Source organism: Bubalus bubalis, chromosome 2, assembly GCF_019923935.1.
Source record: "Bubalus bubalis isolate 160015118507 breed Murrah chromosome 2, NDDB_SH_1, whole genome shotgun sequence".
In the NCBI taxonomy this organism is placed as follows: domain Eukaryota; kingdom Metazoa; phylum Chordata; class Mammalia; order Artiodactyla; family Bovidae; genus Bubalus; species Bubalus bubalis.
In genome coordinates, this window is record NC_059158.1 from 54,094,438 (window position 1) to 54,110,989 (window position 16,552).

The following is a 16,552-nucleotide window of genomic DNA, read 5'->3' on the forward strand; positions in this document are numbered from 1 at the left end:
TCACTGTCACCTAGAACACTCTTCACACTTTCCCAGCCCCTCACACCCCCAGGTCACCCCCAACACGGGGTGGCCAGGACCTCCCACACTTGGGCAGGGGCTCCTGAGCTTGCTGCTTCATTATTTCATCACCCTTTCTCCCCTGTTTCTGCTGGACTCTGATCTCTAGGAGAGCAGGGTGTGTGTCTGTCTTCTTCACACGAAGTCCTCAGAACCCCTTGTGTGTCTGGTGACACAAACACCATTGGCACCGAACACTTTTCGGTGAATTCAGAAACAAGCAAGGGCCAAGATGTGATAAGTGGAAGCCCCTAACCAGCGGGTTCTGGGGGAGCCATGAAGGCTGCCACACCCCTTCAGACACCCCCAGCATTCTGGCATTCCTGTTTCTACTCTAAGAGTGTGTGCCAGGGCCTTTAGGGTTTCCTAAAGGGCCCTTGCAGCCACCCCAAAGACTGTCTGCCCTGACTCTGCTGGAGCAGAATTTCCTGAGAGTTAGTAAATCACTTTGTTAAGAACTATGTGAGAACAGTGGTCTGCACCTCTGTTTGAGTCTGCACCAGTTGAGCCTGCAGGGACCCAATCCAAACTTTCTGGGGAGGGGCAAGAAAATGTATCTCTGATAAGTTCCCAATGGATGCTGATGCTCTGGGAGAACTTTGAGAACTACTCTTCTCTAGGGCAGCACACAGTAGACTTCCCTCTTTGGAAGAACCACAGCTTTTCCTTATAAGTGGAGACAGAGGATTGTTTGGGTGCTACAACCTACAGGGTCACAAAGAGTCGGGCACGACTGAGCAACTGAGCACACACATGCATACCAGGGTTCTTAGCTGTGTTGCTGTCTAAATGTTTTAAAGTATTAGAATCCCATAATGGATCAGACAGCTGGCCTGTCTTCCTACATAAAAATTAAAAATCCAAAATCAAGACTGATTTTGTGTTGACCATGCCACAGTCAACTTGTGTTTTGGCCATTAATTTGTTCACCCGAAGATGCTTGCAGAGCACAAGGCGACACGTTTTAATGCCTTCATGTACATTAACTGCACATGAACCTTCCATGAAGCCTTGCTTGTACAAAAGGAGTTTGAATGCATCTCAGAGGACAGATGACTGTCTGTGTCCCCTGGCTGCTTGCAGACCAGCACAGGGCCTGGGTGTCCTGACTGCCGTCCTGGGGTGGTCTCCCACTGCCGCCTCCACTCGTACCCCTGTGAGCTGCCTCCTTTCTTTCTTCACGCAAACACCCACTTTGCCCCAGACCCTATCCTGAAAGCTGGACATTAGATGATGATAAAAACATGGGGAGACTCATGTTGAAACTGCTTTCTTTTTCTCTCAGGCTGCAAACTTGCTAAATAAGCAATCATTTTGTGAGCTGCTGAGACTCCAGCTAGGACTGGCTAGGAAAGAGCCAAGAAAAGTAGTAACTCTTACAAGGAATCTGTTCTGTTCCCTCAAAAGGATGATTGATTTTTAAATTCTCTTAGAAGAAGGTGTGGCAGTGAGAGAAACAAACTTTGTATCTTTTAAGATGTATACTATAGTATTTACAGATTAAATTATATGGTGTCTAGGATTTGCTTTAAAATAATGCAGCACTGAAAGAAATCAAAGATCTAAGTATGGAGAGAGATTCCACAGATTGGAGAATTCAAGAGAATAAAGTGAAAATGAAATTGTTAGTCGCTCAGGCGTGTCCCCATGGACTGTATGGCCAACCTGGTTCCTCTGTCCATGGAACTCTCCAGGCAAAAATACTAGACAGGGCAGCCATTTGCTTCTCCAGGAGATCTTCCTGACCAGTCATCTCCAAACTGATACGGGGGTTTGAAAACTGTTCCTATCAAAATCCCAGCAAGATTTTTTTATAAATATAGACAAGATTATTCTAATATTTATATTGAAAGGCAAAGGAACAGAAATAGTTAAAATAGTTCTAAAAAGAGAAATAAAGTAAGAGGAGCCACTCTACCAGATTTCAAGAATTATTATACATACAACTACAGAAAACAAGACTGTGTGATATTGGAGAACAAACAAGTAAATTAATGGATCAGAATCGAGAATCCAGAAATAGTGCCAAACAAGAATAACTGACCAATTCTTAAAACAGCTTTATTGAGATATAAGCCATATACCATACCACTCACCTATGTAAAGTATAAAATTCAGTGTTTTTTTGCTATAAGTTATTAATTTTTTAAAATTGTGATACATATATATTTTAAAATTTGCCATGTGGCATTATTTTCACAATATGTGTAACCATGATCACTATGTATTGCAAAATTTTTTCATCACTCCGAAAGCAACTGTAAGCAACTCCCTGTTCCCGTCTACCTTTGGCCCCTGGTAACCACTAACCTATTTTCTGTGGCTAAGAATTTGCCTGTTCTAGGTACCTTATATAAACGGGATCATATATGTGTCCTTTTGTGTCTGGCTGATTTCACTTAACAGAGTATTTTCCAGGTTCATCCATGTTGTAGTATTATCAGAACATCATTTCTTTTTATGGCTGAATAATATTTCGTTATATGTAAATACCACATTTTATTTATCCATTTATTTGTTGATGGACATTTGGGTTGTTTTCACCTTTTGACTATTATGAATAATGCTGCCATGAACATTGCTATACTAGAATCTGAGTAACTGGTTTTCATTCTTTTGGGTACATACCTAGAGGTGGGATTGCTAGATCATATGATAATTTTATGTTTTGCTTTTTTTGAGGACCTGCTGAACTCATTTCTACAGCAACTGCCCTGTATCTTTTTTGAAGAAATGTCTACTCAAGATATTTGCCCATTTTTCCAAGATCAGATAAAATCAGGCACATTCAGGGTGGTATGGCTGTTTTTAATGCCCATTTTTAAATCAATTTGTTGTTGTTTCTGTTGTGGTTCTTGAATTGTAGGAGTTCTTCTGTGTATTTCTGGATATTATTTTCTTATCAGATGGATAATTTGCAAATATTTTCTCCCATTCAATAGGCCACCTTTTCACTTTCTTAAAAGTATCCTATCTTGTACAGAACTTCAAATTTTTGACATCCAGTTTATCTATGTTTTGTTGTTGTTCCCTGTGCTTTTGGTGTCATATACAAGAAATAATTTCCACATCCAATATCATAAGACCTTTCCTCTGTTTTCTTCAGAGTCTTACAGTTTTAGCTCTTATGTTTAGGTCTTTGATTCATTTTGAGTTAATTTTTGTATATGGTGTTAGATAAAGATCTAACTTCATTATTTTGCATGTGTTTATCCAGTTTCCCAAAACAATTTATTGAAAAGACTCTTTTTCCTCACTGACTTATCTTGGCACCTTTGTCGAAAATCAATTGACCATTTAGGTGATGGTTTATTTCTGAGATCTCTATTCTATTCCGTTAGACCAATAGAATATATGTCTGTCCTTATACCAGTACCACGCTGTTGGATCACTGTGTCTTTGTAGTAAGTTTTGAAATCAAGTATTGTAAGCCCTCCAGCTTAATTTTTTCAAGATATTTTTGGTTATTTAGGGTCCCTTGACATTCCATATGAATTTTGGAATGAGTTTTTCTACTTCTGTAAAAATGCCATTAGGATTTTATAGAGATTGCCTTGAATCTGTAGCTTGCTTTGAGTAGTACTGTCATCTTAACAGTATTAAATCTCTTAATCCATAAATATGGGCTGTCTTTCCATTTATTTAGGTTTTCTTTTCATGGTTTTCAGCAATGTTACAATTTTCATTGTACAAGTCTTTTACCTTCTTGGTTACCTTCTTGGTTAAAATTATTCCTAAGTATTTTATTATTTTCAATGCTACTATAGTGAAATTTGAAAATTTTTTTTCTTTTCAAATTGTTCACTGCAAGTAAATAAAAATAAAACTTATTTTTGTGTGTTGATTTATATCCTGTAAGTTTGTTGAATTTATGTATTAGCTCTAAAATCTGATGTGGATCTTTAGAGTTTTCTATATTTAAGATTGTATCATCTATGAACATAAATAATTTTACTTTGTCATTTCCAATTTGGATGATTTTTATTTCTTTTTCATGCCTAGTTGGGCACAGCTTCCAACACTGTGTTGAATATAAGCAGTGAAAGCAGGCAGCCTTGTCTTGCTCCTGATCTTAAGGAAAAGCCTTCAGTTTCTCACTGTTAAGCATGATGTTAGCTATGGATTTTTCACATACGGCCTTTATCATGTTGGGGACCTTCTCTTCCCATCCTGCTTTGAATAGGATCATGAAATAGTGTTGAACTTTGTCAGTGCTCTCTCATCAATTGAGATGACCATGTGGGGGTTTTTTCCCTTCATTCTATTACTGTCTTATATTATATTGAAGTATTTTAATATGTTAAGCCATTCTTGAATTTCCAGAAATAAATCCCAATTGGTCAAGATATGTAACTCTTTTAATATATAATCTTTTTTCAGAAGAGTTTGAGAAAGATTAATACTAATTGTTGTTTAAATGTTTGGTAGAATTCACTAGTGAAACTGTCAAATCTTGAGCTTTTCTCTGTTGGGAAGTTTGTGACAATTTCCCTGCTAATTATAGGTCTATTCAGATTTTCTATTTCTTCTTAAGTCAATTTTAGTAATGTGTTTTTCTAAGAATTTACTCATATAGCCTAGTTTATCTAATTTGTCGGTTGATAGTATTATCTTATGGTTCTTTTTATTTTTTTTTAATTGATAGTATTATCCCCACTTGGCTAACAGAATTTTGACAAAAGTGCAGAAGCAATTCAGTAGAGGAAAGATTTTTTTTTTTTTTTTCAGAAATAGTGCTGGAACAGTTGGACATCCATAGGCAATAAAAATGAAATTTCACCTAAATCTCACATTTTATACAAAAAAAAAGCTAAAATGAATCATAGGTTCAAGTGTAAAAGGTAAAACTATAAACGTTTTAGAAGAAAACATAAGTGAACATCTTTTGGTACTAAGATTTGGTGAAGTTCTTAGATGTGACTCCAAGAGTATCACCCATAAAAGGAAATATTGATAAATTGAACTTTGTCAAAATTTAAAACTTTTGCTCTGTAAAAATCCTTGTTAAGAGGGTGAAAAGATAAGCAACAGACAGTGAGAGAAAATACCTGCAAACCATATGTCTGACAAAGGATTCATCCCTAGAACATATACAGAACTTTCAAATCTCAACATAAAACAATAAACAATACAAATAGAAAATGTGCAGAAACATGAAGAAATACTTCATTGGAAAAGATGTGTGAATGGCAAATAGGCACATGAAAAGATATTCAACTCAATGGATATGAATGTGAGCAAACTCGGAGAGATAGTGGAAGACAGAGGAGCCTGGCTTGCCACAGTCCATGTGGTTGCAGAGTATGATGCAACTTAGTGACAGAACAACAAGCAATATTATTATACACCTATCTGAATTTCTAAAGTATAAAATACAGACAATACCAAATGCTGGTAAGGATGCTGAGAAACTGGATCTTTCATCCATTGTAGTGGGAATGTAAAATGGTACAATCTGGAAAATAGTTCAACAGTTTCTTTAAAAAAAAAAAATCAACTGTTCTATTGATCTCAGCAATGCAGCAGCAAGTGGTGGTGTGCAGCAAGATATTAATTCCCTGCCCAGGAGTTGAACCTGGGTAGCCTGGATGAGAACCAGGAATCCTAGCCATCAGACCAACAAGGGCTAGAGGCTAGAAGGTAGAAGCTATTTTTCCCTGGATCTTTGCCCCCAGTGAAAAATGCATTTATCACGGAGGCAGAAACTGTAAATGCAGGTACAAAGTTTATTATTAGAGTCATAGCACAACAAGTGGGAGAGCACAGGGGCTTCTGTCTTTTTAGTTAAGACAGAAGCAATGTAGAGATGCACATCCAGAGAGAAAGGGTGTGGACATCTCCGCTTATGAGGAGAGCAGTAAAGAGGTGGTTATTTATATAGGCCAGTTCTTCCGGGTTGTTGTCTTCCTTCAGGCCAATTATCTGGATTCTTTTTCCACACCTGACCTACCCTGGCACCCTCCCCTGGGGTATGCACACACCCCTCAGCCAAGATAGGTCTTGAAGGCTTCTGGGAGGAGCAAGATTCATTATGGCCTGGCATTTTCTCTTAACTTTTGACCCACATAATCTGATAGCTCAGTTGGTAAAGAATCCACCTGCAATGCAGGAGACCTGGGTTCAATCCCTGCGTTGGGAAGATCCCCTGGAGAAAAGAAAGGCTACCCACTCCAGTATTCTGGCCTGGAGAATTCCACGGACTGTATAGTCCATGGGGTCGCAAAAAGTCAGACACAACCGAGCAATTTTCACTTTTGACCTACTAGGAGCCTTTCTGTGCACATGTAGTCTCTCCCTTGTCCCAAGAGAAGGGGGCGTGGCGATCCCTTAATCCTTTACTCAAATAGGGTTTTTCCCCTCTTTGTCCTTGCTATGACTATTACACTAAAGTGTTTACAAGAGACCAACACTGGCTATTTACCCTGTTTCTGTTGTTACTTCCATTTCGGAGGGCAAATAGGAAGCTGATTGTAAATGCCTTAATTGGAGCTCACCTATCTCTTATCTCAAGAAATGCTAACAGTTAGTATCCAGCTTGAAGCCCACTTTTATCCCTCATAAAATGTGAACAGGAGACCAGTTGTAACATCTAACCTGGAGCTCATCTATTTCCTACATTAGTATGACTCAGCAGTTGTACTCCTGGGCAATCACATTTATCTCAGAAAAAGGAAAACTTACGTCCACCCCAAAACCTGTACATGAGAGTTCCCAGTAGCTTTTTTGTAAGAGCCTAAAATTGAAATGTATGGATGTGAAAGTTGGACTATACAGAAAGCTGAGTGCTGAAGAATTGATGCTTTTGAACTGTGGTGTTGGAGAAGACTCTTGAGAGTCCCTTGGACTGCAAGGAGATCCAACCAGTCCATCCTAAAGGAGATCAGTCCTGGGTGTTCATTGGAGGGGATGATGCTGAAGGTGAAGCTCCAATACTTTGGCCACCTGATGTGAAGAACTGACTCATTTGAAAAGACTCAGATGCTGGGAAAGATTGAAGGCAGGAGGAGAAGGGGATAACAGAGGATGAGATGGCTGGATGGCATCACTGACTCAGTGGACATGAGTTTGAGTAAACTTCGGGAATTGGTGATGGACAGGGAGGTCTGGAGTGCTGTAGTCCATGGGGTCCCAAAGAGTTGGACACGACTGAGCAACTGAACTGAACTGAACCTGAAAATTGAAAACTACCTGGATGTCTTTCAATGGGTGAATGTTTAAACAAATTTTACATCTATTGCATGGAGTACTAGTAAGCAATAAAAAGGAATGAAGTAAAAATAGAAGCAACCACTTGGATAAATCCCAAGGACATTTGCCTGAGTGAAAAAAGTCAACCTCCCAAGCTTATATAATGGTTGTTGTGGTTGTTACACAAATCTACACAGCTATAAAATGACAGAACAATTTACAGGCCTTCTACCAAGGGCAGTTTCCTGGAGTCATATGAAATATAATCACTGGGGGAATCTGGGTAAAGAGGACACAGGATCACTCTGCACTAGGGTCTCAACAGCCTATACTTTACATTTATTTCAAAATAAAAAGATTTTTTCATGCTGTAGAGAAGGTATGACAGACAACCTTGGATAGACTATAGTCTGTTTTAGATATGTATTGTAGTTAAAAAAAAATAGTCTTCATCTTGTTTAGAAATATATATTATAGTGTTTACAGATGAAACTATGTCTTGTCTTGGATCTAGTGAGGAAGCTATGCAGGTGATGAAACAAAACTGCCCACATGTTGAGAATTATCGAAGCTGGGTGATGGGTGTACAAGGTTCCTTATACTATCATGTCTCCCTTTGTACACATTTGAAAGTTTCCATAATAAAACAGTTTTCAAATGTAAATAAATACAAGTTATGAGAGTTCCTTGGGATTCCTGACTGTGTATGTCAGTAAAAGGCTCCTGTTCCCAAGATGGGCTCAGAACATTTGGTCTCCAGGCACAGACCTGGGTTTGCTCAGGTCAGTTCAGGACCCCATCATTAACATAACATAAGACACCTTTGTCACATATAGGACGTTTCAAGGGTTGTAGGAGCTCTGTGCCAGGAACAGGTTGAACATCAAGAATCTATTTCTTTTTATAAATCACAGTATTACAGATTCCAGCCACATACAATAACACAAAAATCATTTCCAAGTGTGTTAAAAACTTAAATGTCTTAAGTGAAAGTGAAGTCACTCAGTCGTGTGTGACTCTTTGCGACCCCATGGACTGGAGCCTGCCAGGCTCCTCTGTCCATGGAATTTTCCAGGCAAGAGTACTGGAGTAGGTTGCCATTTCCTTCTCCAGGGGATTGTCCCGACCCAGGGATCGAACCCAAGTCTCCTGCATTGCAGGCAGACAGACACTTTACCATCTGAGCCACCTGGGAAGCCTAAATGTCTAAAGAAAAATATAAAACATGAAAGGAGAATATCTTTATAACCTTGAGGTAGAAAAGAATTTCCTAAACACAAAAAATAAACCAGGGTTTCCCTGATGGTCCAGTAGATAAGAACCCACCTACCAATGCAGGTGACACAAGTTCGATCCCTGGTCCAGGAAGATTCCACATGCTGTGGGGCAACTAAGCCCATGGGCCCTGTGCTCTGGAGCCTGAGCGCCATAACTGCTAAGCCCATGTCATGTAGCTACTGAAGCTTGTGCGCCCTAGAGCCTGTGCTCTGCAACAGGAGAAGCCACCGCAGTGAGGAGCACGTGCACCGCAACTGGAGAGAAGCCCTCACGTGGCAACGAAGACCCAGAGCCCCCGGAGACAGATAAGCAATAGTGTTTCCATGTACTAGGGATAAAAACATTCTAAAAAAATATAAACTATACATGATAACGTTGGCAAATTTGTCTATATTAAAATTGAGAACTCCTTGTGAATTCCCTGGAAGTCCAGTGGTGAGGACTCTGAGCTTTCACTGCAGAGGGCCTAGGTTGGATCCCTGATTGGGGAACTAAGATCCCACAAGCCATATGGCATGGCTAAAAAATAAGTAAATAAATAAATTAAGTTAAGAACTTCTGTTCATCAAAAATACCTTAAAGAGACGAGACATTACAAACAGGGAAATGATAGTTGTAGCACAGATGAGTGACAAAGATTTAGAATCCAGAATAGAGGGAGGAAAGTATATGTATATAAAAGTACACTCACATAGAAATATATTTTTTACATTAATGATTATATTAAAGATAAAACAACAGACACTTTACATTAAAGGAAATACAAATAATCCATAAACATAGATATTCAACTCATGAGTAAGCAGAGAATTTTAAATTAAAATTTAAGATCTTAAAATTCTTAAAATTTAAGAATTTTAAATTTAAAATTTTTTAATTAAAATTTTAAATAAAAATTAAGATCCCATCTCATACCCATCAGCCTGTCAAAAATGAAAATGTCCGACAATGCCCATCCCAAGAGTTGGGAGGATGTAGAGTGGTGAGAACATTCATACACACTGTCTGAAGTCTGAATTGGTAGGATAGTTTAGGGAAGAGTGTGGTATACCCAGGACCTAGGGATGTCACCCCTAGCTGTCTATACCTAGGAGCATGAATTCACACCACAGGTAATGATTTCATCCAAAGGGGGTGAAAATCTTAGCTATTAAAATAGTTTGTGATCCTCCAAAGAGCCACAGAAGTTTAAAATATACAGTATATTTGTGGTATTAAGTTTTCATTGGGGTGAATAGGAAAACAATGTATAAGAGGCTTTTTGGATGGGGACAGTCCCTTGAAAAAGAGTTGGGAAACACTGGGAGAAAGTCTGGGATGTGTGCCCTGGAGGCATGTGGGTCTGCATCACCATCCTTTGTACCAGCGACAGACTGGGAAACACTGGCTGTTCTGCAGCAGTGCAGCCTGCCTGCAAAACTGAAGATACTCACAAAATCAAGACTGTGCATCAGGGAGACTGAATCAATCCCAGCTACATGAGCTGTTGGGTAAAAAAGCCAATCAGAGAAGAAAAGCTACTGGATGGTTCCTTTTATATGAGGTCAAACCATGCAAAACTCAACAGAAATACATGCTAAAGCAAAGACAGCCTGGGTATAATTTATAAAAAGCTTGAAATACTAGATAACTCTAAAGGAGAGAGTAGGGAGTGGGATTGAAGTGGGATATGCAGGAGTTTGAATTCTAAGAGTCTGTATTTTCTTAAACAGGATGATAAATATCAGGATGATAAAAATGTGTTTATTTTATTAACTTTCAAACAATATTTGCATCTATATACTTTATATTTCTTTGGAGATACATATATTTAATAATCAGTCATTAGCATTTTTAAGGGCTTTATACCATGTGTAAAGTATGGTAAGGTATACCATCTATATCTGATACATTGGTAAGTGATTTTGAATCTAATTCAACTGGAGGGGTCTTGGGTGTCTTGCCACTGGACATAATTGTGTGTCCTTGTTTATGGAACTGGTGGGGACTGAATGGTAGGTGATGTATAGTGATGGTGTGAAGTCAACCAGAGCACTCTTTCAACCAGATTATGTTTTTGCAGCAAGAATGGTTTGAGAATCTGGTTCCCTGATCCCCTCTCTCCTCTCAAAGAAGGACTGTTTATCCCTGAAAGACCTGTCTCCTTTTCCATGTGTCCCCTCCCTCAGTCCTCTTTGGCAGCTTCTCTCTCTCCTTCCAGCCCTCCCCGATGGAGCTCTGGACACGGCCCTCCGTGGAGATGAGGCGGGCAGTGAGGAGGACCTGTATGAGGATGTGCACAGCTCCAGCCACCACTACAGCCACACTGGAGGGGGCGGCGAGCAGCTGGCCATCAACGAGGTACAGTCGGGGCTGCGTGGGTGGACAGGGCTGGGACGCATGGCCCGGCCAGGGGAGCAACTTCAGCACATTCATGCAGGCCCGGACAGCCACAGACTGCGTTCCAAGCAGATGACAGTGGCACGGTGTGCACTTGGCACGGTTTCAGCCTGTGGCTCTCACTTTGGAATGTGGTGTCCACAAGCAGAGATTGTCAAATCCAAGGTCCCTCCTCTCTGCCTTCATGGGGCCTTCAGGGAATCCAGAATAGTAGGTGTTGTCCCCAGCACCTATGATATAACCCCTGTAATATCATCCTCAATGGAAGATCTGCTTGGGAGGAAGGAGGACAGGGGTTAGCCCCTTAAATGATTTAAAATAGCCATGAAGTAATGATTTCTTCAAAATCCATTATTCATAAGGATTAAGCATCCAAATAAGTTGATTTTTCCAATATTTGAAGCCTTTCTTTAAGTGCTTCTAATAAGCTGTTTTGAGTAGAAGGGGCTCCAAAATGATGTCGTCTTTAAGCATAATTCACAGAAAATATCTTGCTTTTCTTTGATGACTCAGCTGCCCTTCCCAGTCTTGGGGCCCAACCCTGGTGGGAGGCCGTGTAAGGCGGGGGAGAGCCTCCCACCCCTGGATCAGAACTGCAGTGGCTAGACACACAGATCTGAGCAGGTAGCCCTGTGAGCACTGGTTTACTGAACTGTAAAATAGGATGACCATGTGGTTGCAGGAGGACAGACTGAAATAACAAACGTGAGTAACGTGGCATGCGGTAGGTTCTTGGTCTCCAATGATGAGGATGATAATGAGGAAGAAACAGTAACGTAAAGCTTTCCAGGACTCGGAAAAGGTGTGGGGTTATCTGATTGGCCATCAGTGCAGCCTTGTTACAGCTTTCGTGTCTGCTTTTTATAGCCTTCTACCTGATGGTGGAATCTGGCCGGTCACGTTGTGCTGCTAGTTGGGGATGTGCCTTTTCGACCCTTGACAAATTGTCCACTCTCAGATGCTTTGGATGAGGAAAGCTAAGAGCCAGGAGTGCTCTAGAAGAACAAATAATCTCTGATGTGGGGCAGGAGGGGCCACATTTTGATGGAAATGAAGGCAATTAGGACTATGAATTGTATAGGACCTATTTTGACTGCTTAGAGAATTTGTTTCCTGTTTGGGTCAAAGGTCCTGCCTGGTGTTTGAGGTTACTGAGTGGACAGGGTGGTGATGTTGTATTTATGTTTAGAACCCTCAGTGCTTCCAAGGTTCTGGCCTTCCCCGGACCCTGTGAGAGCCCCCGGGATGGAGGGGGAAGGCAAAGCGCACCGCAGAGGAGGGCCAGGGCCGGCTGCAGAGCCCCTCCGGTGACGCAGTGAGCTGACTCGGGGCAGAGACTGGGCTGCTCTCCCCATGAGACCCACCGGCACTTCCAGACCCCAATGTACAATGTCCTGAAGCAGGCAGCACAGCGCAGAGCAGGGCATGGGTCTGACCCCCTTCCTGACACTGGCTAGTGGAGGAGCTGCTGCAGGTTATTCCGTCTCAGCCTGTTTCCCCGATGTGGGGTAGATGTTGCACCTGTGCCCAGTGGCATGTCAGAATCACTGTGCCCAGGTGTACTGGATACTCAGGAAAGGCAGTATTTGTTATGATTTGTTGGCAGCATTCACGAGATTCACCTTATCGGGAACTCCAAAGAGACGTAAGAGTTGAGTCTCCAGTGACAGGCTGGTTCACCCAGACTTGTGAGGGCAGCGGGTCCTCCTCTGTGTCCCCGGCCCCTCTCATGCTCATGGCTCTCACATGTGTGGCAAGAAGGCTTGCTGGGGCTCAGTGTGGGTTTCAGGCTTGGAAATAACAGAAGCCACAGGTGTCAGAGAAAAGTCCATACTAAATAACATCACTTGTATTTTCTAAGAACATATGAGTGTCATGCTCTAAATTGGGACACTTTCTTATTCCTGGTAACCTAAGAAGGAGCGATCACTCCTCAGTCTCCTAAGCAGGAGGAAATGGAAACCACCTGGGCTGAAGAGCAGGCACATCACAGGGGCACATTGAAGCCCTTTTGTGTTCTGAGTGTGTTAGGAGCGCGTGTGTGTGACCATGTGAGGGTCTGGATGTGGAGTGTACGCCTGTGTGTGGTATGCATGAGACACTCATTTACTGTGTGTATGTCAGGCAGTGTCCCAGCCTTGGGACAGAGCTGTGCACAGGATCTAGTCCTGCTTTCAGGGAGCTGACGGCAGGGGTGGGGGCAGACAGTGCCCGTCTGTATAGGGTCCCTGGCTTTTACTGCATGTGCCCTAATGGAAAGAGAAGGGGGCACAGCGGTGTCTTTTCCCTGTATTTCCTGCACCTAACTTGTGCCTCACAGCTCGTGATGGTCCAGTTCCTGCAGGATGAGTTAGTGTCAGGGCCCAGAAGTGTCCCCTCTCATCATTGTCCCCTCCAGATGCCTGTGACCAGGCCCAGGCCTGGGCCTGCTTGTCTGCCCAATTTCTACCCTCCTTCCAATTCTCTCCCTGCCTCTATGGCTTCTGCCATGCCCTGCTGAGCCAGCGACATCCCTGAGGTCAGGCTTGAGGACATTCTTACCCCAGGGATTTTTTTTTTTTTTTCTCAAGAGTTGAAGGCTGAAAGTAGGCAATGTCTTTGGAAGACATGGTTCCGTTTTCATTTTAACCCCCACACCAAGTTGTGAGATAGAACCAGAGGATGGTAGGCACAGCTCCCAGCCAGGAGGCCTGGGATCTCCTGGTGGCCACTCACTTCCTTGCAGACAACAGTGTCTCCCTTCTGGGCCAGGCCAAGCTGCACTGCAGGACGGCACGCGTGGGGAGTCGGGCTTGCCTCCAGCTCTGCCCACTGCCTGCATGGAGCTAAGGGCCTTCGTGTGTCTGGCTCCCCTCTAAGCACTTGTGTATCAAGCTGCTCTGATGGCCCTGCTCCAGGAGGGCAAGGTAGACTGGGGGCAGCTCGTGGATCATCCTGCCAAGAGAAGATGACACCCAGACTAGAGGGCAGACAGACATAAAGCTTGTACTCCAACCTGGGGCTTAAAACGTTTTTAAGGAGTTTTGCCAATAAGTAAGCCAGCACAGCTTCCCTGAGATGACTCAGACAGTAAAGAATCTGCCTGCAATGTGGGAGACCCAGGTTTGATCCCTGGATTGGGAAGATCTCCTGGAGAAGGAACTCGCAACCCACTCCAGTATTCTTGCCTGGAAAATCCCATGGACAGAGGAGCCTGATGGGCTCCGTCCCTGAGGTTGAAAAGAGTCAGGCATAACTGAGTGACTGACTCACACACACAAGCAGCACAGCAGGTAGGAAGCAGGACTGGCCTGGCCCACAGGGCCACAGAGTCACCAAGGGTAGAAGGTAGTGTGGCCTTCCTGTTGCTCCTAGCACTTATTGGTGGAACATTTAGAGAACACCACAGGACGCAAGGCCGACTTGTGACCACCCCTCCAAGGAGGGGGTCTGCCCCCCTCTCTCCAGGAGTTTCTGTCTTTCCCAGTGCCTGGGACTCTGGATATCTGTCCCCAGACCTTACATGGTTCTTGCACCCACTCCCCAGCCCCAGGGAGGAGCCCAGTGCTGGTCAGTGTCCATGGCTAGCAGCCCAGGGCAGCCTTCCTCTTCCTTCAACTCCCAAAGCCTTGCCCCCATCTCCACAGCAGTCCTGCCTGCTTACAGACCTGCACACCAATCCACGCCACCACCCTGGTGGGCCAGGCCCTGCTGCCTCCTCCACCTACCTTCCTCTCCCTGGCTTGGATCCTTCGAGCCTGAACCCCTCGGGGGCCTAGGCCTTTGCCTTCAAGCTTTTTTTGGCTTTGCTTTTGGTCATGAAATACTGAAAGCCTATTGCTATTGTCTTTCCTTCCATGTACCCAGACACCAGAATCTGAAGCCTGGGTGCCCAAGGTTGGACAGAGGCCACCTCTCAGCTCTCTGTCCTGGCCCAAGTTCAGAGGTTCCTCTCCCACTGAAACTCTGTTGGGCTGCTCAGCTGTAGAGAGGAGAGAAACCTCATCCCAGAACTGGGCCATGACTGAAGTCCTAAAGCACGCCCCCTGATGCCAGGTATAGGTCTTGTAGACCCACAGCAGTCAGCACTGCCCTGACCAGTGGCCTGAAGACACACAGCCATCTGTGCCCTCTTTCCTGGGTGTCTGATGGCACTAGGGGTAAAATGACCCAGGTCAGAGGTCTGAGCCATACCCCACCAGAGGCGGATTTGGGGCGCAGGGAGCCCCTACAATCCTTTTAAGAGGTTGAGAGAGAAAATCTTGAACCAGTTTTTTGAAGAACTGGGCAGGAGCAGAAGACTGTTTTCCCCTACTAGACAGATAGGTAGAGCCAGGCTAAACCTTCAGATCTGCAGGGAGCAGACAGGCCATCTGGACATATCCCGACCCTTCTCTGCCACACCTACAGGTATTTCACCTGCACTATTCAGCAGGATGGTAATGTCTTCAGGTAACCTCATCTCTCACATGCATATAGAGCTGGCACACACACGGAACCTGAACATACAGTCACCCACAAGGGAACACCCCGCCTCTGCACATAATCCCACCATGGGTTCCTCCTACTCCAGGAGCCACAGAGCTGAGCATGGAGCCTGGAAACCTCTGCCCACATCTGAGATGCTCTTCAGTTTCCTTGGCCCCCTCAGCTGCAGCCTTCTGACCCATTGGAGGGGCACAGTGACTGTGACAGAGCTCCTCACGTGGAAGGAACAAGAGGCTTGCATGTGAGCTCTGAGCCCTACAAGGTTAAGACTGCAGGCTCTGACTGGGAGGCAATAGAAATCCCTAGGTACTGGACATAGGGCTTTTTTTTTTTAAGCTGCTGAATAAAATTGTTCCCTCAAAAGTCAACTCAAAATGGATTAAAGACTTAAATGTAAGACCTGAGACCATTAACCTCCTAGAAGAAAACAAAGGGAAATCTTGGCATTGGTCTGGGCGATGATTTTTGGGTATGACACATTTGAAAAACACAGGCAGCAAAAGCAAAAATAGGTGTGATTGGATTGCATCAAACTAGAAAGCTTTTGCACAATAAAAGGAAACCCTCAACAGACTGAAAAGGCAGCCTATGGAGTAGGAGAATATATTTGTAAACCATGTAGCTGATAAAGGGTTAATAGGCAAAATCTCTTAAGGGACTCACAACTTAATAACAAAACAAACAAAAACAAATAACCCAATTTAAAAATGGGCAAAGGGACCTGAATAGACATTTCTTGAAAGAAAATACTCAATGTCACTCAACATTGGAAAGGCAAATCAAAACCATAATGAAGCATCACCTCACAATTAGAATGGCTGTTATTAAAGACAAAAGATAGTATTAGTGAGGGTGGAGAATAGAAAACCCTTACACACTAATGATGGGAATGTAAACTGGTACAGCTACTTTGGAAAACAGTATGGAGATTCCTCAAAAAATTTAAAACAGAACTATTATATGATCCAACAATCCCATTTCTGGATGTATATCCAAAGGAAATGAAATCAGGATCTCTCAAGAGATATTTACACTCCCATGTTCATTGCAGCATTATTCACAATAGTCAAGACATGGAAATCTAATACCTAAGTATTAGGTATTATACTTAATATCCAGATGAATGGATGAAGGAAAATGTGGTATATATATTATTCAACCTTAAAAAAGAAGGAAATCC

General features: G+C 43.0%; 1 protein-coding gene across 2 annotated transcripts in view; it reads left to right on the forward strand.

Moving 5' to 3' along the window:
- The window catches only part of ARHGEF4 (Rho guanine nucleotide exchange factor 4), a 346,937-nt gene that overhangs the window by 315,951 nt on the left and 14,434 nt on the right, over positions 1–16,552 (forward strand). For both annotated transcript variants that reach the window (XM_006060622.3, XM_044932194.1), the window contains one exon: positions 10,727–10,866. In XM_006060622.3, coding sequence (XP_006060684.2) covers positions 10,727–10,866 — 140 coding nt within the window. The remainder of the gene's footprint in view (positions 1–10,726; positions 10,867–16,552) is intronic.